The sequence below is a fragment of the Astyanax mexicanus genome, chromosome 15, assembly GCF_023375975.1.
Source record: "Astyanax mexicanus isolate ESR-SI-001 chromosome 15, AstMex3_surface, whole genome shotgun sequence".
Taxonomy (NCBI): domain Eukaryota; kingdom Metazoa; phylum Chordata; class Actinopteri; order Characiformes; family Acestrorhamphidae; genus Astyanax; species Astyanax mexicanus.
Window position 1 is genome coordinate 31,134,570 of NC_064422.1, and position 24,684 is coordinate 31,159,253.

Here is a 24,684-nt window from a genome sequence, read left to right on the forward strand (position 1 = left end):
TTCCATGGGACATGGGACAAACTCATGGGCGTATATACCTATAAAATACTTACATTTACTATAAAAACGATCATGAGCCAAATTCTAACAATGTAATAAAACATAAAATGTAGAAATTATTGTTTGTGCTAAAATCCTACAAAATCCTACATACAACAGTAATCTCTGTTAAATGCCTCAATATTAAGTAATGTTTTTTCCTATAATACCATAGTCCTTTTAGTGAATGGAATCTGTTATTTTAAGTAGTTTATTTTAATACACAAATATAAACCATAGAAGCTATATGGTAATGATTGGTCTTTGTTTACAAGAAAATTGTAGGTCAATGTACAATAAGTCAGGTATTTCTTACATTTCTTACATTCTTAGATGTTTTTCCTATTTTTTTTCTTTTACCATATTTTTCTAAGTATGCTTTAAAATTAATTACATGCACTCAGACACACATGATCACATACATGCACAATGCAATAGCTTGTAAAATGTTCTTCTAGCAGTGTGTGAGTGTATTGGCTGTCACACAGATCTAATGCATGTCATTATAAATATGGCTTGGGAAGTAACTGAAGGGAGGAAAGAGCTTTTTTTTGATGTGCTGTGCCGACACTGACAGCCCTGAGGACGGTTCCCCTTCATAAATCCAAACACAGGATTTAGCTCATAAACCAAGCCTATCTGGCTCCTGCACTGTACACACTGTTCATTTATTTTAAAACAAATGTTAACACGGTAGGAGAGGACAGGATGATGATATATGTCATTGATACATTTCTGAGTATGTCATTATCTTACTATCATCAGTACTTCTAGAGTCTTGAATTACTGCAGGCTAAAAACACTCTTTAAGGAATGTGTAAGGTGTATTTTAATGGAATAAACTAGATACAATAGTACATTGCAAAAACAAAAAGTTATACCTATTTAAAATAATAAAGTAACTACTTATAGAAAATTAACTCAATTAAATTTTGTTACAAGTTACTTTCACTCACATGTTTGTCATGCATTTTGGTCAACAATGCATGGATTTTGTTGTATGATGAGATGAGCTGACTTCAACTAAAACTCAGTTTTAGTTTGTTGCATCATATAAAGTATAAGGTTAGACTGTTGATTCACTCTTAAATTGTGAAATTACACTGCATAAAAATGTTCCAAGTAAATTGACATTTTCTTTGTTTCTTGAACACATAGTTTTAGAGTTTTGAAGTGGCACAACACAACACAATAAGACTTTATGATTAGGAGCCTGAGAACAGGAAGTGCCCCTAACATGCAGATGGGAATAAACACTTACACAAGTATTACATACTATACAAACCATACAAGTTTAGTAAATTATGCAGTCTGAGATGTGAACTAAAACTGTGAGTTAGAAGACTAAATAAATGTAAGTTTGCTAAAAAAAAAACACTCCTTGATCAATTACTTTATCATGTTATTATATATTTTATTTGATTTAATTTCTTTTGAACTGCTATTTTGTAAACCTCTGCAAGCACAGATAAAAATGTTTATATTAGATTAAAAATTATAATGGTGTTGGACAGTAAAGCGCCTCTTAGCAAGAAGCTTTTATAATCATGTATTCAGTATCTATTTTAACACATTCCCCTTGTGTCAGAGTGCTAGAACACATTTATATAATAACCAGCGCACTGGGACAGCACCATTAAGAAAGAGCTTAGTCAGTAGTGTCACTATATTTCATTTTTCATTCCACTAATGGCCCAGTCTTGGCTTCATTTTTTGCTGATTAACAAATCCTGGCTCATGTGTTTCACTGCTAATGCACGGAAATTGAAGGCGGAAACCCGAGGGTAATAAGAAAAATGTCTTGACAGCCACTGGTGGTCGAACAGTAAATGACACAATAGCTGATTAAACATTGATTTTGCTTAAGAATGAAAGGCATGTACATTAGATGCTTTTTAATCACAGAAATGAGACTTGATGTGGTGTAACTTCTTGTTTGTACACAGATGATCTAACACGTTTGACATTCTTGGCCTGTGTGTGTGTGCGTCTGTGTGCGTCTGTGTGTGTGTGCGTGTGTGTATGTGAGAGAAAGGGAGATGCACACAAAAGGAACAAAACCCGCCGCTGTCTCTGGAAGACAATAAAATGAGTTCATGCTGGAGAGGCTCCTCATTCCTTCTGCACAGTATTGGCCTCTGGAGTCACCTTAGAGCCATCATTACAGCAGGCTTCAGACACACACACACACACACACACTCACATACACAAGATATCCCTAATGTTCTTATATACTTAAATTTACTTTCCACACACACACACACACACACACACACACACACACACACACACACACACACACACACACACACACAAACACACACACACACATACACACACACACACACACACACACACACATATACACATACACATACACACATACACACATACACACATACACACATATATATATATATATATATATATATAAATTAGCTGTGGGCATTGATCTGACACCCACCTCTCCAACACAATGTCACAATGGAACCTCCCCAGCAGGGTAAATCTTGAAGCTGTCACTTGAAGTCCATTGCACTGCTCGGGTATCAATGACCAAATAGCTTTAAGCCTCAGTTAATTATATAGGATCACTCTTATGTCATGGACCTTTAACGGCCTCAAAGAATCCATGGATCAGGAGCTTCCAATTCCAAGTGCACAGTATACATAGCCCCCCTTTCACAGGAAAGATAGTATAACATATACTGCAAAACGAGAACTGCACACCAGCGTCATCTTCACTTCAGAAATGTCACCTCCTAAATGTCAAATCCATTGTTATGATTCACCTTAAAGCAGCAATTTAAAGCATTTCTAGCTTAAAATAACAGCTTCAAAATCATGTTGAGGGTTTACAGATGTTTAATACGTAGAATGACGTTTTTAACGTTGCTACTCCGAGCTGACTGCAATTTGTAACTTTGGTGAAGCAGGCTGGAAAACAAAAAAATTAATTTACAATAACACTCAATATAACACCTAGTCTACATGTTTTATCCTCAGTGCACACAGAAATGCTTTAATCCTTTACATTACCTGACTGGAGGTGGTGCCCAGGGGCAAGAAACACAATGTCAATGTAGTAATAATAACTCTGTAATTACATATTTAATTATATAATTAATCACATAGTAAATTACACCTAATCTCTCTGCTTTAACTTATAAAATTACTTTTGTAAATAATTATAATTGTAATTACATTTAATTGTATAATAAAGTTCATAGTTTATTACACACCTATTCTCTTGTGAACACAGATTTCTTAAACTTGCCCAGAAATGCTGGTAACTCAAGGTGCAAATTACACTTCCTGACTGTAAAAGGGGTGCCCAGGTGAAAGAAACACAAATTCTCCATAGTGCTGCTTTAACTTATGAAACGTAATATAATTGTAATGGGAAAACATGTTTATTAAAATAAAGAACATACCGTTTTTTTTTTTTATTTGGACTATTTTGATTTATTTAAACTTTGCTAAACTTTACTTTTGATTAAAAATATGATCAAATATCTAAATTCTGTTAATATTTACATCTCAATTTTAAGCACATTAAGTGGGGCTGTTATATTTCAGTTATTTATTTATTCATGTACTACTTATTTAACAGCATAATCAAAAACCTAAATATTTGAAATGTGACAAAAAACAAAAAAAGAAATTGCCAAAAAATAAAATGGATTATATAGGACCCTACATTTAAGATTTAAATGAAAATAAAATGAAATAAAATGTCATGGCTTGTAGGAGATTAATATAAAATCTGAAACGGAATGTCATGCTGAAGATGTACCATTCTCCATTACAAAAGCCTTTAATGTGAAATGTGAGCTCATCATACTAAAACACATGGATGACGTGGCCATTATCATTTACCTGCACATGGCTCACATTTTTCTGCAGTCTGCAGCTGTGAATGTAAATTTCACAAACAAACTAACACAAAGTAAAATTTCAAGAAAACTATCAGTAACTAACTCAATACCACCAAGTAAGGGCAAATTAAATCATACATATCGTATTACATGCTACAACTTACTTGATACAGGCATATCTACCAGACATTATATCTGCCCAATATAATTTATTTTACACTAACCTTTGATATAGAAAGGGGCTTTATTAATAAGATGGCATGTGGGTTCATTGACATCTTGAGAAATCTTGTAAGGATTTAAGTCTTTTTTATTGCAGTATATGTTGCAGAACAACAAAATACATAATAGTTATAGTCTATCATTGTGCAGCCCTAAACTATAGACTGTTCATGTACTTATAATGTTTAGTTAAATATCCTTAATTATGACATGACAAGACAGTTTCAAATTTCACACAGCTTTCTTACAAACCACAAAACATAACTTAGCGCAGGCAAAATTTTGTGATTTTAACAGTAAATATATTAAGATGTGTGTTGTGCTAACATTTTTATTACCATTTCTAAACACAGTGTACTTTCCAACACATTAATTAATTTATAGCAGATTACAATTATATTGTTGTTCTTTTATCAGTTCCAACAATGTCTTTTAAGAGTTATAATTCACATGAAAAACTACAGTTAATTAGTTGAAATGTTAGAGGTTATTATGTTTAGATAATCTGGCCTGTAAAATCAAAGATATAGATTAATCAAAGCTTCACATAAGCATACATATTTGTGCTCATCCTTTCAGCTAAAAGCCACTCATCAATAAATCAATACACTCTCTTCATGAGGCAGATATATTCAGATATCAATAGGAATGGCTAATTCCTCTAATAAGCTCTCCAAACCTCAGCTATTGTCAGGGATCACTCCAGAGGTCCATTAAACATCCCTAGGCAGTTGTTTATTGGTTTGGTCATTTGCACAGAGCTGATCCATCTGCAGCCTTGAGCACACAGTCTGTTTAACTAGCAGAGCCTCTTCATTAAGACATTGAAGAGATGGTCAGAGAGAGTTTGTCTCGTAACAAGCCTCGATGTGCTGAAACAGCACTCTCTGCGATTGATGGAGACTCGGAGGCATATCGACTCAATTGCTGTAATTCTTTTTCTCAGTAGATTCTCTGTTTTTTCAGCTGCCCGCCGGAATGTGTGAGAGGAACTAATGAAGAGAGAGGGTTGAGTACGTGCCGAAGGAGAGGAGAAAGGGAAGTGGGAAAGGAAAATAGAAGCACTGAGTGCCGGAGAGAGACGAGAGCGACATCGGAGCGAGGGAGAGACAGAGAGCGTGAGCGTTAGATCAATTATGGAGGTCGAGTCCTTGTATGATTTGATTTGCCGCAGTGGCGTGTGTTTTTATTTGAGTTGGCCTGAGTTGGGGATAAGCAGTGAGATTATTAAGTGGCAGCCAGAAGAGCTCGAGGTGCCCTCCATCAGCACTTTCTGCATCGCCTGCACTCTCAGCCCACTCAAGGAGCCAGCTGTGGAGTGCACTTATTATTTTAAGCCCACAGAGAAAGATAGGGCTGAGCCATCTACAGCCAGAGCACACATGCAGTTAGCCATCTGCACCAGCACTCTCACACACACACACAAACACATGTTTTTCAGTTGTGTTAGGACACCGAGTAACAAATGTTCCATGTGTATTTTTAGTATTTATTGTCACTTTAATTTTTATCTTAAATATTTTATAAAATATTTGAATCAGTCAGTCAAATATCATGCAGACACTGGCCTGCTCCCTCAGGTAATGTTCAGTTCGACCATTAGAAGGGGATCAGTCGTTTGAATGTGGCAAGCATGGTGGCTTGATATTTAGCACATTTGAAGATTGTGCATGGGTTTGGGTTCAATTCCTTGTCTGGGTACAGTTTTAATGTTCTCCCAGTGTATGCATAAGTTCTCACCCACAGTCTGAAAGCATGGCGATCAGGTGAACTGGTTACTCCCCAAGAGTGTTTTTATAAATGAGTGTGGAAAAAGCCAGGTGGGATGGTTGTTTACAGAACAATTGGCTGCTGATTCTTGTGGAGTGGGGTGGAGGATTGTGTAGAGCTCTGTAAAGCATGGTGGTAGCAGGCCTGGAAAGGCTTGTAAAAGCATGCCTTGCATACAGTGAAAGTGGCTCAGGAATGGTGTAAGAACAATAGAGAATTTGACCAGGACTTAAAAAGTAACTTGTGCAGTGTTGCACAGAGGAATTGAATAAAGTTGCAGTATACAGATATGCAAGCCTGGTTTAGATCTATCCATATGAATGCTGATCAAATACTGGTCTCATTATTTCACATTATGGGCCTATATTTTTATAGTGCAATCTGTTTTGTAAATCTTTGTAAAAAAAATTTAATTCACAACAATTCACAAATTTAGCCTATATAAATATATATAGATAGATACTTCTTGCATGATTTTGAATTATATCATAATAAGTCTCAATTTATGTTTTATTTATGTACATACAAAAGTCTCTAGAGCTCAGTTGTTTGGCATGATAGCTAGTCTGGTTCATAATTAATAATATTTGACATAATAATGAACACATCATACACAATAAGCATCCCTGTAGTAATCGTTAAACCCACCTTTATGATCTTGTCAGATGTAAGTAATGGTTTTTGTAATATGTGATTAACCTCTGGTTCAAGGCTGCATTCACATTTAATCATGTCTAGCTCCATGATGCATGAAAGGCCACAATAAACTTAAATTCCACATCAAAAAGCATAATTACAGAACGCAGTGTTCCATGCACAGGCAGAAGCAGCGGCTCATCTGAGAGGGATGAATTAGTGAAGCGGTAAGCATTTTCGCTAAAAGAGACTATAATGGAGTGCTGTGACTCATTCTCTGCCTCACCCAGCCTAATGTACAGGTAAGATAGAACCACAGTGATAAAATCTACCTTCATGATCAATGGTGGGTCTCAGATTGTGTGTAATGGTCTCTGTTTGTGTGGAGTTTGGTGTGTTCTCCACATGTGTCTAGGGGCATGCTATATAGATGCAACCAAAAAAGGTTCAGTCAAAAATGGCAAAAATTGTTACGTGAAAAGACTTGTTTATTTAAGTCGTATTGCAGTAGCACTGCCCATTGGAAACAGGGAGCCAGCAAATCACCAAAAATAGCTAACAAACCACAGGTTTACGGTCATTTTGACCCTCTACTCTTACTACCACTTCACAAACTAAAAATATGAGCTGCACAGTGCTAAACTGTGTGAATTCCACTCATATATGAATTGAGTAACACTGCAGGGGTAACTCTTGTCTAAAATTGCACTGCTTAGGTACATTTAAGATTAGAATAGCACTGTAGGTAAGCTATCTAGCTAAATGCATGACGAGAATAGCACTGTTTAAAAAATATGAATGATTAGAGTAGCACTGCTGAGGTAGTTAAATATATTGTGTTTTATGGTATGTCTGCTGGGATAACTGTAATAAAAAGAGAGGAAAGAAATGAGAAGAAACCTGTTAAAAAATTGTGTTTTGGTTTCGACCATTTCCACCTTTCTAAATGACTCTAGTGAATGACTCTGCAATGCTAAATTGCCCCCTAGGTTTAGGTGTGTGATTGAATGGATATGTGTGGTACCCTGTGATGGACTGGTGCCCTGTCCAGTGATATTTCTGCCTTGTGGCCAATCACTCTAGAAGGGTTCTGGACCCACTGTGACCCTGACCAGTAAGAAGATGGATGGATTATTTTTTCTTATTGTTTGGCTCTCTAGTGAAAGCATGCCGGGAGAGCTGCTGGCTGGACTATTCTCAGCAGAAGGAATTAGGAGTGTTGATCATGTTTGTGTGTGAGATGAACAGTGAGGTTGAGGAGCACTGAACCATTTCACATGAGCAATAGTACATAACTCACCTCAGGCTGTCTGATCACAGCCCTGTTTAAAGATTGGTCAGAGGAGAAGTGTGTGGGTTAAAAGCAGAAATGAAGTACAAAAAAAAAGAAAGAAATTAAAAGAGACAACATGAGATGATGATGGGGAAAAGAGAAAAAAAGAAAATGGGCAGATATAGATGAAGATCAAGAGGGACAAGAAAAAAGGAGAAGAAAGAGTATTTAAAAGAGAATGTGGTGAAGGAAGAAATAAAAGGAAAAGTAGCAGAAAATGACAAGAATTGAGAGAGCAAGAAAAAGAAAAGGGAGATAAAAGGCTAAAGAGTGGAGAGTGATAGAAAGAAAAAGGAGCAGCAAGTTAGTAAGAAATAAAGGCAGAAAAAGGAAAGAGAGAAAAGAGCAGTAAAAGTTGGATGAATAATAGACTGAGTGGCAGAAAATGAGAAAGAGTGGAAAAGATGAGCAAGGGAGAAGCAGAGAGAGTGGCTATAAGAGTGAAAAAGAGAGAGGGTTTAGAGAGAAAGTAGCAAAGAATGGAAAAAAGACATCTGTAAAAAGTGTGAGTAAAAAAGTGGCTGAGTGGACAAGAAAGAAAGTGCAGAGTAAGAGTGAAAGAAAAAAGGAGCAAAAATTCTAAATGTGATAGAGAGTGGCTATGAGAGCAAGAGGAGCAGAGAAAGACTGAAAAAGAAAGGAGAGAGAAATAGAAACCTAGAAAGAAAAGGGTAGAAAAAGAGTAAAAACAGACAGTAAGAAAGTGACAGGAAAGAGAATGAGTGATAGAGAAGTATAAACGTAAGCATGATTAAGAGAAAAGTGAACGTGAGAAAAAGATAAGCAGCTAATGTACGAGAATGAGAATGAGAGAGAGAGAAGCCGAGAAAGTACAAAAGTAAAAAAGCAAAAAGCGAGATGTGGAGGAAAAAGGAAAAAAAAAAGAAAGCAGAAGAGAGAGAGAGAGAATTCCTGCAGGCACTTGCGACACAGAGCCACGCATTCATATTTTCCCTCATTGTACACACATTACTCAATATTTGCTGAAGGATATCCGTCCTGGGGTTTACAGTGTGAGCAGACTGCCTGAGGAGCTCAGCTGAGGAGATTCAGAACATGTTCAGAAGGATCTATCAAAGAGCAGCTACAGTACAGAGCTAACAGAGAGAGAGAAATTACAGCTTTTAACATTTACAAAACAAATCGGACATGCAAACCAATTCTGTTTTCCGAGGCATTCCGTTTAGTAAATGGCAGTAAAATCTTTATTTACATGGAAGCGGACTCATTTGTTTCCATGCATGTGTTGGATTACAAGCGCATGATTTATTCATGCATTCATGTAGACACTGCGCAACGACACTCATATACCCTCCTGCACTGAAAACACTACAGAAACCTGAGCTAGAGGACACTGAGCTGAGTTCAGAAAGGTCACTGAAAAGCCCCTTTCTACAGTACTGCTCTGTGACATTTGCAGAGACACAAATATCAGCATCAGTAAGATCAGGCCTGACTGCTTCTCAGGACTCTTCACTAAAGTTCTTCTCTACGCTTTCTGCGCAGGTGAAGCGGCATTTTCCAAGGACAACAACTGCCTGAACGCTGCCAAAGCCTGCAACCTGAACGACACGTGCAAGAAGTACCGCTCAGCCTACATCAACCCCTGCACCAGCAGGGTCTCCACCACCGAGGTGTGCAACAAGCGCAAGTGCCACAAGGCTCTGCGGCAGTTCTTCGACAAGGTGCCGGCCAAGCACAGCTACGGCATGCTCTTCTGCTCGTGTCCGTCTAGTGACCAATCGGCCTGCTCTGAACGCAGGCGCCAGACCATCGTACCGGCCTGCTCGTATGAGGACAAAGACAAACCCAACTGCCTCAACCTGCAAGAATCCTGCAAAACCAACTACATCTGCAGGTCAGCTTTTCTAAAATAGCTCTCCAATAGTGTAGCTAAAATGTAGCTAAACATATCCACACAAAGAGGCTGCAGGTTTTTATTTCAGCCAAGCAGTACTACGTGATCAGTTGTTTAAATACTGACATTTGTATGGAACGAAAACCTGCAGCCACAGCAGTCCTTTGTTGATACGATTTGACCGTACAGGGGTTTCGGATTTAACACTGCAAGAATTAGCAGAATTAGCAAACAGTGTATATATACACAGATTAACTTAAATATGTGTGTCAAAAGCAATACAAATCTAATGTAAAAATTATCGAAAAATATTGGACATATTATTTAGTTAAAAAATCCCAACCCTTCTATCCCAACAAGAACAGGGACACCCTAACCCTATGTGAGAATGGAGGGGTAGAGGTAGGTGGTAGGGACAAGGGGTAAAATGGGATTGGGCCTAAATTTTTTCAGCAGTCCTAGTGAGAATAAAAGACATACCAGTTACATCCTATTTCATTTTCCAGTGTGAACACACTGCTTGCACTAGTGGCTGGTAGACTATAGGAGAACTATATCTTGTAACTAAGGTTAGAAGCAGGGAGCGATGATCCTGAAAGAAGAGGTGAAAGGCACATTATCACTTTGCCTTTTCCTCCAGGGTAGACGGATTTCAGAGGAAATGATGGCTTGTCACTTACAGAGTAAGTTCAGGGTCTAGGATGAGAGCTTATTTAAAAAGAACTTCTGCTCATTCTCAATGTGCTCCCTAGATCTCGCCTCGCTGACTTCTTCACCAATTGCCAGCCAGAGGCTCGTTCAATATCGGGCTGTCTGAAGGAGAGCTATGCGGACTGCCTGCTGGCTTACTCTGGTCTTATAGGTGAGTTACAGATACAGAGGGAGCAAATAACCAAATCCAGATTTATACTGCTACTGCTGTCTGTGCTATAGGATAAACCATATAACACTCCTAACTGTTAACTACATCTTAATGCTTTCTCATGTTTTACTGGAAAGGTACAATCCTGGGGATTTGTTTTATTTCACAGTTCATTTTTAATCTTTTATTTAATTAGAATAATTTTTTTGGATTTGATATATTTTGTACCTTCGTACAGAGGGCATCAGAGCAATAATAAAGCAGGGTGAGATAAAATAGAAAACACAAATACACAGTAAAAAAAGAAAAGCAAGAAATAAATGCTAAATGAAAATGCAGTAAAATGTAACGCAACAACTTAAGATAATAACTTTAGTAAAATAACTATAATGTCATACTCTATATTTGCAGCTGACAGACACAAAAAAGACAGTAAAAAAGAAAGCCAGTTGTCCACACGCTTACTGTATGAAACAAGCTATCAGGCTGTTGTACAGAATTGCAATTTTTTAATGTAAACTCAAAATATTGTTATAAAAACAATTAGGAGATTAGACAGACACTTTCCTCAAGGTTTCTAAGCCAAATCAATCAGGAATCTGTAAAAAGTTTATCATACCCTATTCTATACAGAATTAGTAAGAGTTACAGGAGCCAGGAGGTGAAGGGACAAAAAAAGCTGGCAGAAGGAGTTACTTCCTGTCTGTGGATCAGGAGGGTAAATCCCCGGGTTACCTAAACACAAGCCAGGACTTGATCATCCTCAGCTAGGTCACTTGGGTAAGGGTGTCTGTTTGTTAAAAAACAAAATGCTTGATTATTTAAAAAAAAAACATCACTGATTGTGTGTTGAAGTTAAAAAGAAAAATGTCCCTGGACCCCAGAGGGTTAAAGAACTCTGATCCAGTGTAAGGCCTTTGCAGAGGAAGTAAAGTGGTTATTGCAGCAAAGGGTAAGCTAACTCACTCTTTATACCCTTGGTTTCAAAAAGAAACCTTGGAGGAACAAGTGTCTACAAACTTTTGGACATATATGTCTTTTTCATCTGATTTATTGTTGACATTTATCAGTTGTCCAATGCCATCTATTATAAGTGAGGTTTAAGTCAACAGGTGTTTTGTTCTTTTCTAAGTACAGGGAAATGCAGTCGTGGGAATGGATGGTACACTATAGATTGAGACTGAGAGAGATTAGGTTGTAAATGACTGTAGTAATCCTTTAATTATATGATTAAGAATAAAAGTTGAGCTCTTACGGACTGATGACTATGTTTGCTGTTTGTTTTTGCGGCACAGGCACAGTGATGACCCCAAACTACCTTCGCTCTCCCAGCATCAGTGTGTCTCCCTGGTGCGACTGCAGCAGCAGCGGCAACGGGAAGCCAGAATGTGACAAGTTCTCAGAATTCTTCACTAACAACCGCTGTCTCCGTGAGTTCCCCCACTCTTGTTAATTCTGTACACCAGCAGGCTCCTACACGTCCACTCCTGCGAGATTGACGGCTCACTCAGTGGCTGGCAGTTGTAGCTCACAGTGTGCTGACTGACAGGACTACAATGTGAAGTGCAGAGTGGAGCTCTGCTTTATAGCGTCCTGGTGATTATTCATTATCCACACCTGTAAACCTAAAGCCTGAGTAGTGTGTAAATGCTCTGCACTTGTGAGGGACACTCAGACAGAAGCGAGACAGAGAAATCACGCTTAAGTGGGGCGAGCCAGAAAGAGTTTGACATAAAAAGGCAATAAAGTATTACTCAGTTGTCTGAGCTGGGGAAAAGTGAAAAACAGGTATTATTTTGTCAGTTAGATGAAGCGGGGGGGTGGAAAGACAGACAGGATGAGATGGAGGATGTGTGTTTATGAGGTGTTGGCCTTTGGGAGAACAGCTGTAGAATTTTGAGCTGTTCAGAGAAAACAACAACAACTCTGAACAATCAGAGACACAAAAACACTTAAAATACAACAGATTCAGAAGGGAGAGGTACACAGAATTTAGTTATAATACTAAACAGCACAGGTAATTATGTCCTTTAAAAATAGCTAGGCGGAAATAGGCCGGAAATAGTAACTTATCAGAAAATATATGGACATAACCTCAATATTTTATGACCTCAGTATTACCTATTGTGTTTACTTATTGAGGAGATCCCATTAATGTTAATGGTAAAATGTAGACGGTAAAAAGACTTTTTAAACAGTGGTTTTGTTTTATTTATGACTTTTATTTTAAAACGTTCTATATTCCAATTCTAATAATACATTCTTATTAAAAATAATAATATAAAATATAACTTGCTCTATACAGGCAAGTAATTGCATTATTATGCTGTTATTTTAATAATACACTAAATTATATTTAATAATATAATTAATAATACACTCTACTGGTCAAAGGTCTGTCTGGTCAAGTCTGGTGAATGACTTGAAGTGGTATACCATGAAAAGACTCTTGGGAAATTTTCTGGTACCGGAAGAAGCTTGACAGACTCAAATGCACAAGAGTGTCAGAAAACCAGTCTCTGAAATTTAACAGCTTGTGTGATAGTCTGTTTACGTGACAAAATCTTGTAGTTTAGCACTGAAACAGGTCTCAGTTTTAGCTGAAGAGAGAAGAGTCTGAGCTGCAAATCTGACAGAAAGAGTTGGATTGAGAAAGCCTTTGACAAAATGATAAAATAAGAAAGGCAGGCTTGCCTAAGGTTTGCAGTACTACCAGTGGACTACTGAAAAAATTTAGGGTGTTTTAAAACTTTTAACCAGTAGTGTAGTTTACTGTAATTATTTCTGGGACAATACATCATTCCAAAAATTAATACCATGACAAGCCAAGGTGATACATTTACAAAAGTTTTAGATCTGTCTGGTGTCTCCAGTTTCTTTAGTTTTGCAATGGAACAAAGAGGCTAATGTAAAATACACTTATATCCCACCAACAGCATCATCTAAACTGCATACTAAACCACCACACACTAGCCTCAAACAGTATTGGCAGACATGCCTTTGTGGTTTCTGTCACAGAATAACTGATACACCATTCATAGTATATGAATATGCAGTATTCATATTCAACACAGGGATACAGGTATATGTGTGGGGATGAATATGTAAATGCACTTCATTGTGTGGAGCTGTGTTCTCTGGAATGATTATGCTCCACCCAAAACAAATGAATTCTAGTAGAAATCCTTCGCATAGATGTAATTACAATTATTACAATGCACACATTAATAATAACTTTAGTTGGAGAGCTTGTGAAGGATTCTCAGTTATAGTATGTTGTAGCCATATAATGTTCTCCATCCTCTCTGTGTAAAATGAAAGTGAAGAGAAGGTCACAAAACAGCAGAAACAGCCTCAAACACAGAAAACGTGAAACGAGTTGATCTGGATAATCCAAATCATATAATTTAGCCCTGAAGCCTCTTTAATATACCTGAAATGACACCATTAACTTTACTTATAAGATTACTGGAAGGTGGCGGCAGGGGAATAGAGTGCGCAGATACAGATCGATGGACTATTGTGCCGAGGGCCAGACATTACACTTACAGAGCCAGTGATGCTCAATGATGAAGCACAATACAACCAAAAGGCTTATAAGTCAGAGCGTCTTTCAGCAACACTGAACCTTATGTACCTTACTGTACCTTATACCAAAAAACACTGTTACATCTTTGCTAAAGGACTCTGGTCTATAGCAGATATGAAAAAAAATTATATTCATTTAGATATAATGGGAGCAATAATGACTGGAATAACTATTAAAAAGAAAGTAGGATTTGCAAATAGCAAAAAGATTAAACAAAATCAACATAACTAAAGACATAAATAAATTATTTTTACCTAGGATAGAACACAGACTATCAAAGAAAAGAAAAGAACAGAAATAGCCTAAAATGTAGTTTAAATGTAGTCTAGCCTAACTATCAACACTTAAAACAAAACTACACAAGGCTAATCTGGCCAATAATACAGAGGTTAAATACACCCCCTTTATTCCAGGTCTCTGCGTCGGCTGACAGCATGTTTGAGAAAGATTGACAGAACAGTCCACTCTAGTATATCTTCACTCACACTTTACTCAAATTTACTTACTTACAAACTTAACCTTCTTTCAATAGAAGTCAATGGAGAGACTTACATCATTTCTATTGGTCGATTTCAATTGTTAATTGTTTTTTTTTGCTATTTACTGTATTTGTACTGAATGTATGTTTACTTACTTAATGAGCTTGCTCATTACTTAATGGGTTATGGTGTTTTGATACAAGCAGTATTAGAATTACTGAAAAAACATGGTTTTAAATCACATTATGCAACTTATAAAATCTTATATTTATATAACTGAATATTGCAATACTTAAAATGCGATTTAAAATCCTTTTTATAATAACAGTTAGGGCTGTACAATATTGGAAATTTGAGTTATCAATGGATTTCTTAGGTTGCCAATAATCCAACATGTCATGATAGTAATAAAGCACTCAAAGGAAAATAAGTGATACTATGTAGATATAATATACTTTTGGTAGAACATTCATAAACAATGAGAACTAAGGGTGGGTTAAAAAAAAATCTGATTCAAATCGACCTTTAGTTAAATGATGCAATACCGATTGATGTTACCTGAAATCATTTTTTTTTTTTTAGCTTTACCCCCTTTATTCTTGTGTGAACACTGGTACTAATTAATATTTTTAATAATGGCTACAATTACAACATTAGTTCTATGAAAATCTTTCATATTCAAACAAAATCTGTAAATGTACCTGAAATATTCCAAAATGAATACATTTCAAAATAAACCAAACTGAATTGAGATCTTGTGAATCGTAAATCAAATCAGGAAATCAGTGGTGACACCTAACCCTTACAAGAACTGTGTTTTTTGAATCGAGATATGATTCGTTTCAATCAAGATAAAGCATGGCTGTTAGAGTTTCATTTGTCTTGTGTGACATTAAGTGATATGACATCTGCCAATGTACAAATTATGATAAAGGCACTGCAGCTTTTGTAATTTAAGTATATTTTGTTTGTTTTTTTAAGCAAAAAAATGACTTCTTCCATTTCCATGAATTATAAAGACTTTTTTAAGCAAGTTTTTGTTGGTCGTGACATTGTAAGCTCTGTGCTTTCTGTTTATTTTTTACAATATGAGGACGTGTGTATGAGTAGAATGCATCTATGATGTCCTTTATCCTGTTATACAGATTAAAAATAGAGAATGGAGAGAAAAGAGAAGAATACCCTTTCAAGGTGGTTTAAGGAATGAAGTTGTTTTATAAGAGGCATCTCTGTTATAATGATCCTCCATTTTATCATCCAAAAATTGTACAGCCCTCCTGAGGCTTATATGTTGGAATAGTAATGCTCCTGTCTGAGGACTCTATGCAGCACGAGGATCGTTATCAGCTTATCAGCTCTGCCACTGAATGGAGAGGACCCAGCCTATTAATATTAGCTCCACACAAAACAAACAGAGATGAATGTAATTCCTCTGTCAGCACAGTGCCTGTGCGTGTGCAGGGTGTTAATCCGCACCTGTGTCTCTGTGTGTGTGTGTGTGTGTAGGTAATGCTATCCAGGCCTTTGGTAATGGTACAGATGTTGGGGTGTGGCAGCCCCAGCCTCCGATACCACCCACTGCCCCCCAACCCAACAACCGGAACTCTAATGCGCTGGATGACCAGACACTCTCCAATGACCTGGACCCAAGCAATGACCATCTATACAGCTTCTGTGGAAGCCTTCAGGTAAGAGACCATGTCTGTAGTCACAAGTTATACCAGAGTATATAAGTTAGCATTCACTGGGAGTACTTGATTTTGGAAATTTTACTCAACAGTAAAAGTAAAAAAAAAATGTCAGAAATGGAAATACAAATGTTTTTGTATGAAAGGGACATAAAACTGGAACTATTCTTTACATTGTGTAAATACGCTACATGGACACAAGAACTGGAATACCTGCTTATTTAAAGCATTTTTCTCAAATGTAGAAGCACTGCTTTGAGAATTGAACTGCATTTAGCGACAAGAGCGTCAGTGAGGCCGGGATGTGGGATAATCATCTCCACCTCATGCCCATTTCATAACAATAGCTTTAAATTGAGGACATCATTCTAGAGCACTGATTCTCAATTCTAGTTCTGTTGTACTATTGTCCTGCTTGTTTTTGTGTTGTGCTGCTATAAGACCCACCGTTCCCATCAGCAATATTTTCAGTTGGTTCATTAATTGGATCAGAAGTGTGAAATTTAAGGTAAACTCTAAAACCTGCCAGGTGATGGTACTCCAGGTCCAGAATTGAGAAACACTGTTCTAGAGAACATAGTTCCACTGCTCCACACCTCTAAGCTTTATCGACCTCTCGAACTTTCTGGTACAATCTAGATACTGCCACCCCCATGCTTCAATGAGTGTTTGGGTTTTGCCTACCAAACATATTTAATTTAAACCCAAATGCTCTTTAATTCACCAAGCTCTTGGAGTGGTTTTACTGGATAATCGCTACTAAAAAGAAGAAAAGTGGTGCTAAATTACTTTAATTGATTTACTGTTTATCTCACAGTTGATTGGTTGAAGCCAAAAGCTCTTTAGAACAAATTTCATAATCTTTTTGACCCTGCTAAGTGTCAAATACTCTGCTTCTTTGGAGATCTCTTTTATTCAAGATGTAATACAGTTCTAAAAACCTGAGGTAGTAAAGTATTGTGGGGGCACCACAAAGCTACTAATATATAAAGATACTTTACACTAATAACAGTACTGCTTTATTAAGTTATCCGCCAAGAGATAGATGTGCATTTTAAATATGTTGGTGCTAAACTGTTTGCTGCTTTATTTCTCAATTCTCATATGTGGCTTTCACATTTACTTTTTAATCATCTACAGCTCTGCTAATTAATTTATTACTCTGAAGCAGTATCTGAAATTAAATTAAAAATCTTCCACTGAAAGCCGCAATTCCAAACCTCTGAGGAGTTTTAAGCTCCAACTTTAAACTTTAAATTAGTGACTGGAACTGTTGTTTATTCTGTCTGAAATAGAAGTTGTTTTGTGTGAAGAAACCTGTGTGAAGTTCACACTGACTGCATTCCTGCTAGATGTGACACACCATTAGTAATATCTGTCGATTAGGGCAAGCTGAGGGAGTGACTGACTACTAGCACAGTTCACAACTTTTACCCTGGACTCTCTGCTACACCTGCCCCAGGTAGAGACAGGGCACAGCAGGTACAGGCTGAGCTGTGTCAATCAGGAGATGCCACACACTGCTTACTTACAGTGCTGCTCACGCACACACATCGGTGGCCCTTCACAGCCGGGGCATGACCTCTGCTGACTTTACAAACAGCCGGGAGCCTGTTTAAAGATGAAGCTTTGCATATGATGCCTTTCACTCAGAGAGTGAAACGTAGGCTCACTTTTGATTGACGGGTGTAGGCTGTCACAATGATAACACACACACCCCTATGCACATACACACACAGGACCCCTGTGGGTAGAAATGAGATACATCAAACTGCCAAAGCTGCCATGTCACGCCTAATTGGCTGTCGCATTATCATAAGGAAAACCCTTAAGCAGGAACTACCCACCCATAACATTTCTCCCTTCACACCAGCAGCACTGAGACTCCGCTAAGGATAGCATATCTTCCCCCCTCATCTGCTTCCTCTGACAGACAACCTCAGAATACCCAGACTTACAGAAGACTCCTTTTTTCTATTTGGCCCAGTGGTATATCAAGATTTCAGAGCTTCCAAAGATGATTAAAAAGTAGGGATGCATGATGATATTGAAAACCTACTGGAAAAAGTTTTTTATTTAAGAGGAAGGCAATTGTGGTGACTTTATAATATTATGATCTAGTAATACTAGATCATATTATCCCCTAGTGAATTGGGACAGTTTATTAAGTTTAGCTTAGTGAGTAAGGCTCCAATTGCTACAGAAAAATAAGATGCTCTCACTATGATCAGAGAATGACGGATGTGTAAGCTGATGAATCAGAGATTTCCTCCAATGTACTGGCTACCAAGTAATGCTCCATCAGCGGCAGTTCGAAAAGAGGCTTTACATGTACTAGAGGAGGCATGTTCCAATCTTCACCCTTGTAGTGTTGGAGCATTGCTAGTGGAAGGTATCACATAAATGGAATTTGATAATTAGCATTTCAAAATGGGTAAAAACATATTGTAAAATTTAAAATAAAAAAAATATATTTAAAAAAATCAATAAAATACTGGTAGCTGTGGTCTGCAATATTTTTACCATATCATTTTACAGTTAATTTTATTTATTTTTTTTACATTTTGGAGGGCAGTGATTAAAATGAGCCCTTTTTTTTAGCATTTTTTAATCTGTAGGAAATATTTTCACATTTACACTTTACTAAAGTAATTCACTGCTTTAGTATTACAGAAGAACACATTTAAGAAATGTGAGAACATTACACACAAAAATAGAATCTTACAAGTCACAGTAAAGATTATAAACAAGAATATAGTAGATAGAGTCCTTTACTGCTACATAGTTCTTAAACACGCTCCTCCCGGACTACACAGCAGGATGTGGTGGAAAGGTGGAGCTATCACTTAACACACTAGGACTTAATCAGTACTGCAATGGTGCAGTGTTAATTAAACACTGGGAATTTATCATCTCTCTCTCTGTTGCCTGAGAGTAAACTGTGAGAACTGTGAGAACTCTGACTAGTCTTAAATTACGAAATAACTATAGCTACTGCCTCGCCAGATCCACACCACATTGCTCTTCTGTCACAAGGCATTTATATCAGAATAAGGGAACAATAATGTTACAACTAGCTGCTAATTTACAGCCAAAATAAATAATACTGTTTTAACACAATTTTAGTGTTAGGAACAGAGATGTGCAGGTTGCATGTTTAAAAGTATATTACTCTTGCTTAATTATTTTAAATTATTTTATTTCAAAAGGGGGGGGGGGGTTATGTGAGGACACAGGGTCTCAAAAGGTTAAAAAATCTAAAAACAACCAAAAAAATATGACTAAAAACATTGGGCCAACAACCTCCTAGCATCACTGCTCCATAGGATGAAAACCACTGATTTAGATCCTTTTTGTGAAAGAAATAATAAATTATAATAATAAATGTGACATTTCTCTGTATTTTTCCTAGTAATCACACTAGTCCCAGTTGCTACATTTTTAGATAGATGTGGCTCAGCATCAGCACTGACTGATCATCGGCTGTCTGCCCGCAATACTCAGATCAGTGCATCCCGTCTAAAAAGATTAAACCTGTGTTTCCCCTCCCATCCAAACATGTAGACCTTTACAGCTGAATCTGATCACCTTAGATATACTCTCATACCTTTAGCGCAACTATTCATCATATTGTTTTAATAGTGATAATATGATTTATTAGTGAGCGCAGTTTCTTCAGCAGAATAGACCTCCGGGAAGGCCATTAATCATCCTTTCCCACAATCCTACCCCCCAGAATTAGTTCCATTCTCTCTATTGTGCAGCAGGTTTATTATGTTCTAAACTCTCTATGGAATCACTTTATCATGCCACCAAATCCCATCTCCCTGTGTGTGTGTGTGTACAGAAAGTGAACAGCACAGCAAAGTTTCATAAAAAACGCCCATTATAATGTATTGGTCTGTCACACACACTAATGCAGTCACTGCTACCGGAACACAACCCCACACAGCAGCGGATCGATTTGTGAGCGATTGGCCCAGCGAGAGTTTACTGTAGTCAGTGCAGCCTATAGCGCTCATTATGGTAACATTACACTTCTTTAGAGGATCTGTGCTCTGAAGGCTCACTGACCACCACTGGGAGGAGTGGGCTATTACCCTGCTGGCCTGAGTTGGAGGAGGCCAAGCTGTTTCACACTGAAAGGCTAAGAGTTCCAGGAGCTGAACCAGATAGAACAGCTTATGCAGGGGAAACCATCTCAATCATTTAACAGAAAAGATTTCTGTGTTAATGAATACCACATCTAATGTCTTCTACTCTTTCTCTTTTTCCTCCGTCTAGGCTCAGAAACTGAAGGCAAATGCCACAATAGAAGTTCCCTGCATGGTAAGTTCAGTTTATCTTCATATTTTAATATTTTATAATCAGAATATATTTTACCAATAAAATATGGGGTATACAGTGCATGCCAAATATTTTGTGTAGTATTATGGGCACAGTAGTTTCAGTTAAGCCTAGTTTTTAAGCCTAGACAGCACTAAGAATTGAGATTTTCTATTAGAGAATATATGTAGTTTAGGGCTAGGCTGTTTGAAAAACAACCCATGAAATTAGCATAAGTAGTCATGTAACTACCGTTTCATTTTTTAATATTTTTATACTATTTACATCTCTTCCCTTTACATCTAATAGAATGAGCAACAATTCTTCTGAACACTGCAGAGTGGTACATGTCCAAAAATAAGACTGGGTGCTTTTAGTTTCCTATTGTCTCTGGATGGAGCCATCATAGGCCCCTGCAATACAACATGGCCATCTGCTAGCAGGACAGTTATCTTGGTAGCATCATGATGGGGGGGGATCCAATGTAGTTGCTAGAATTAACCATGATTAAACAAGTGAGAGCATTGGCAATAAACAAACCAACAAACAAATAAATAAGTAACAGTATCTTTAAGTAACAGTAACTTTTAAAGCAACATCTTAAATCTAAAGTGTTAAAATTATGTTGGTGATTTACTGACTATAAAAGAGAATAGACTCTCTTGCTACTTCAGGTCTGGCACAATAAGAACTGCACTGTGTAACTCTGGTGAAATAAGCTGTGAGAAGTGGAAAATTGGAAGTGATCATTTTATAGCTTATGTACAAAAGTGTGCCTTTTACTGTGACTAAATGTGTGAAATGTAGAGAGATCCCAGGAGATAATATACCAATTATGGATTATTGTACTGAGAGAATAACAGATAACTGTTTATTTTTTATAAAAAAAATAACAAAAATAAAGTCCAATTTTGTTTACCCTGCTATGTCTCACAGGATCCCCCTCTAGCTGACCCCAGCAACTTCAATGCTATAGCAGGAAGCTCGACCGGCCACATCCACTCTGTGACCGTCCCTGTGCTGCTGCTGGCCTTGCTCTCTGCTCTCCAGCTACTGCCCCACAAGGCCCTGCTTTTGTAGCCCAACCCCAGTCTGGACTGCTCGTGTATCATACTCACCACTCTGTTGTATTTGATCTTCTTCTGCAAGTGATGCTGTATGAGGTGTTGATGTCTACATGTGCTAAAGCTGCTTTTTCTTTCTGACCGATGGAGGATCTGTTCTGATGGACAAAAGTAAAAATCAGAGAGTTACTGACACAGAAGCAAAAGGTCATCTGTGAACTTGATGAAAACTGGACTTGTGTAACAACCCCAGTGTGATCTACAGTTTTGGAGATAAAGTATTTCCCTCTGCTGCCTGGATGAGAACTTCATTATTCCACAAGGGCTGTTGAGAAGGAGCTACAGAGAAAATCAAGGATCACTGAAAACAATGGGACCCTCCAGTTTTTGTCGAACAGGAAGAGACTCCAAAATGTAGACAGACTTTAATTTCCTCTTTCAGAGATATAAGAGAAAAGCTTGTAACATCTTGTGCTCAGCTGCAGTCAGAGTCGCATATTTCAGAAAAGCATCTGCCAACTAATCCTGTCCACTGCCTCTGCCTCTGCCTCTTTTATGATGAGCAAGCATTGTCTCGAGCATTGTCTCTCCAATCTGCCTCTAGCATGGCTGATACATACAGAGCCAGAGGACACAAGGTGAGGACACACAGTGGGAGAAAAAACACAGACAGACAGACAGACAGACAAAGTTGTTTTGAACCTTCAGAAATGACCCATTCATGTGCTGCATACGAATGTGCTCTTTTGTAGCAACTCTAGGACGAGTTTTACCGTCACTGTTAAAAGTATAATTTCCTTTTGGAACTTCTTGGGGTTCTTCTAATTGAAACTGTGGAGAAACACTTTAAGGTGCTTTAAAAAAACCTTCAAGAAAGTATAGGTTTCACAGTTTCAAGCAGAATAGAATCAAACTCTTTTAATGTCATCACATTAACACAGATGTACACAGGTGCTAGGTCACTGTAGTTAAAACCCACAATAACAAAACACAATAGGTACAAATAGAAATAAGAAACCTACAATTTCACACATAACTTACACTATACAGACATAATTGCAGTGTAGAAATGCTATAAAAAAATAATACATATACAGAAGTATACACTGCCATCTAAATATAGACAACTGAATGCATGCGAATCCAAGTATTTGACAGGGTGTATGGGATAAAAGTGTTGGTGGGTGCAGTGTGTCTGTAAGTAGGTACCATGTTGAGTGCATAATGAGTTTATAAGGGATGGAGATGTAGTATAGATGTAGTAAGATGGATAAGAAGAGTTTAAGGTGTGTTTTGGGCTAAACGTTCCTGGGGAAGAGGCTGTCTCTGAACTGACTGGTTCTGGTCTTCAAGCTTCTGTACTTCTCGTTTGATATGAGAACAGGTAGTGGCTTGGTTGGGGGTGGTCCTTTATGGTCCTTGAAGAACCCCTAAAACTTCCTCAAGGAACTTATACTTCTACCAGTAAATGAATGTATATAATCAATGGAGGAGGTGACAAAATGATGAAGTGATGAAGCGATAAAGTTGCCTAATGTTAGTTTCTTGTGGAGGTGTTAAAATTTGCTGGACTGCATGGCTGTACATGGTGTGTAAGTCTCTGTTAATGATAAGCTTAAGGTGTTTGTTGGATTTGATCATTTAGATTAGAGTTTCTCATTCTCATTCCCACCTTGCAGAGGTTACATGCCCCACTAATTACACTTTAGGTAATTAACTAAGCCTTTAGGAACATGTGAATGTTCTAGACTAAGGTGAATTAGATAGATCTTTAGTCTCCAGGACCAGAACCGAGCACCCCTGATTTAGACTTCTCTAATTTGTCACTTCACTATGTCATCATTTATTTGTATTAAATTGTGGAAATATAGTTATAATGTTGGCAAAAATTATGAGGCAGGGCTAAAGAATGCTGCACTGACCTGTGGATGTGTGTGTGTAGGGCCTCTTGTATTAAATGTGGACATGATTATATATAGTTCACATGTGACACTGTGGATAGAGTTGAATCAAATATTCAGCCTCCAGACAACTTCATAAATAGAATGCCTCATCGATCTGAAACCAACTATCAGGACTCATTTACAATCTAACTGCAATTCACATCTCCTTGTCATGAGGAAACTAGCCAATGTTCTATACCTTAACCACAAGATAACACCTCACAACATATACAGGTTTGGATGTCCCCTGCAGGTAGCGCTGCATGATACACTTTTACCGACAGCTATCCCATAACTTTTGGCATGCCAGTGCATGTTTTTTTTTTTACATTTGCATGGTGAGAAATGTGTTGCCATTACTACCCTGTGTCTGTTTTAGAAAACTCATTTTTAGAAACTCAATTAAACATAGCAGTTCAAAATTTCCACCCATTAGCTTAAATAGGACTATTTCCAGCATTTTGGAAAGCTTGTCCACCCTTGCTACAAAAGAACACATTAGTGAGTGCAGTATAATTAGGTTAATTTGCTATTTTTATGGACTTCTGGTTCATTCACTGTGGGTCAAGTGGCATTTCCTGTTAAGCCAAGACTGTTCAGCATCAACTGCATTTTTTTGGGGAAAACAGCATTTTGACCACCTGCTTGTACAATACCAGCCTAATTTTTTTTCTTACAAACTTAGCACATTTATAGCCGTAATATTACCACTGCTGTGTACAATATCATCTGATGTGTTTTAACAGTGAACATGAGTGTTGAACAGTGTACAAAGGTTGATGATTCAATCTAGTGTACCTATATGTAAAATGTGATGTACAGTAAGTAAAACATGGTTTCTCTCTCGCTCTCTTTTAAATGAGGTGCCCTGAAAGCATTCTAGCATTGTTGTGATACTGTTAACTGTAAAAGTAATTAAATCAATAAAAACTCAAGAATTACAGGGCTGTAAGAAATGTAAAGGGGCTGAAGAATACATTAAACACGTCAGAAGTAA

The 24,684-nt window shown here is 37.5% G+C and overlaps 1 protein-coding gene across 1 annotated transcript in view; it reads left to right on the forward strand.

Moving 5' to 3' along the window:
• The window catches only part of gfra1b (gdnf family receptor alpha 1b), a 44,079-nt gene extending 19,395 nt beyond the window's left edge, over positions 1 to 24,684 (forward strand). The window contains exons 4-9 of the mRNA XM_007259179.4: positions 9,385 to 9,736; positions 10,489 to 10,598; positions 11,894 to 12,028; positions 16,173 to 16,354; positions 20,639 to 20,683; positions 21,617 to 24,684. Coding sequence (XP_007259241.2) covers positions 9,385 to 9,736; positions 10,489 to 10,598; positions 11,894 to 12,028; positions 16,173 to 16,354; positions 20,639 to 20,683; positions 21,617 to 21,760 — 968 coding nt within the window. The 3' untranslated portion in view covers positions 21,761 to 24,684. The remainder of the gene's footprint in view (positions 1 to 9,384; positions 9,737 to 10,488; positions 10,599 to 11,893; positions 12,029 to 16,172; positions 16,355 to 20,638; positions 20,684 to 21,616) is intronic.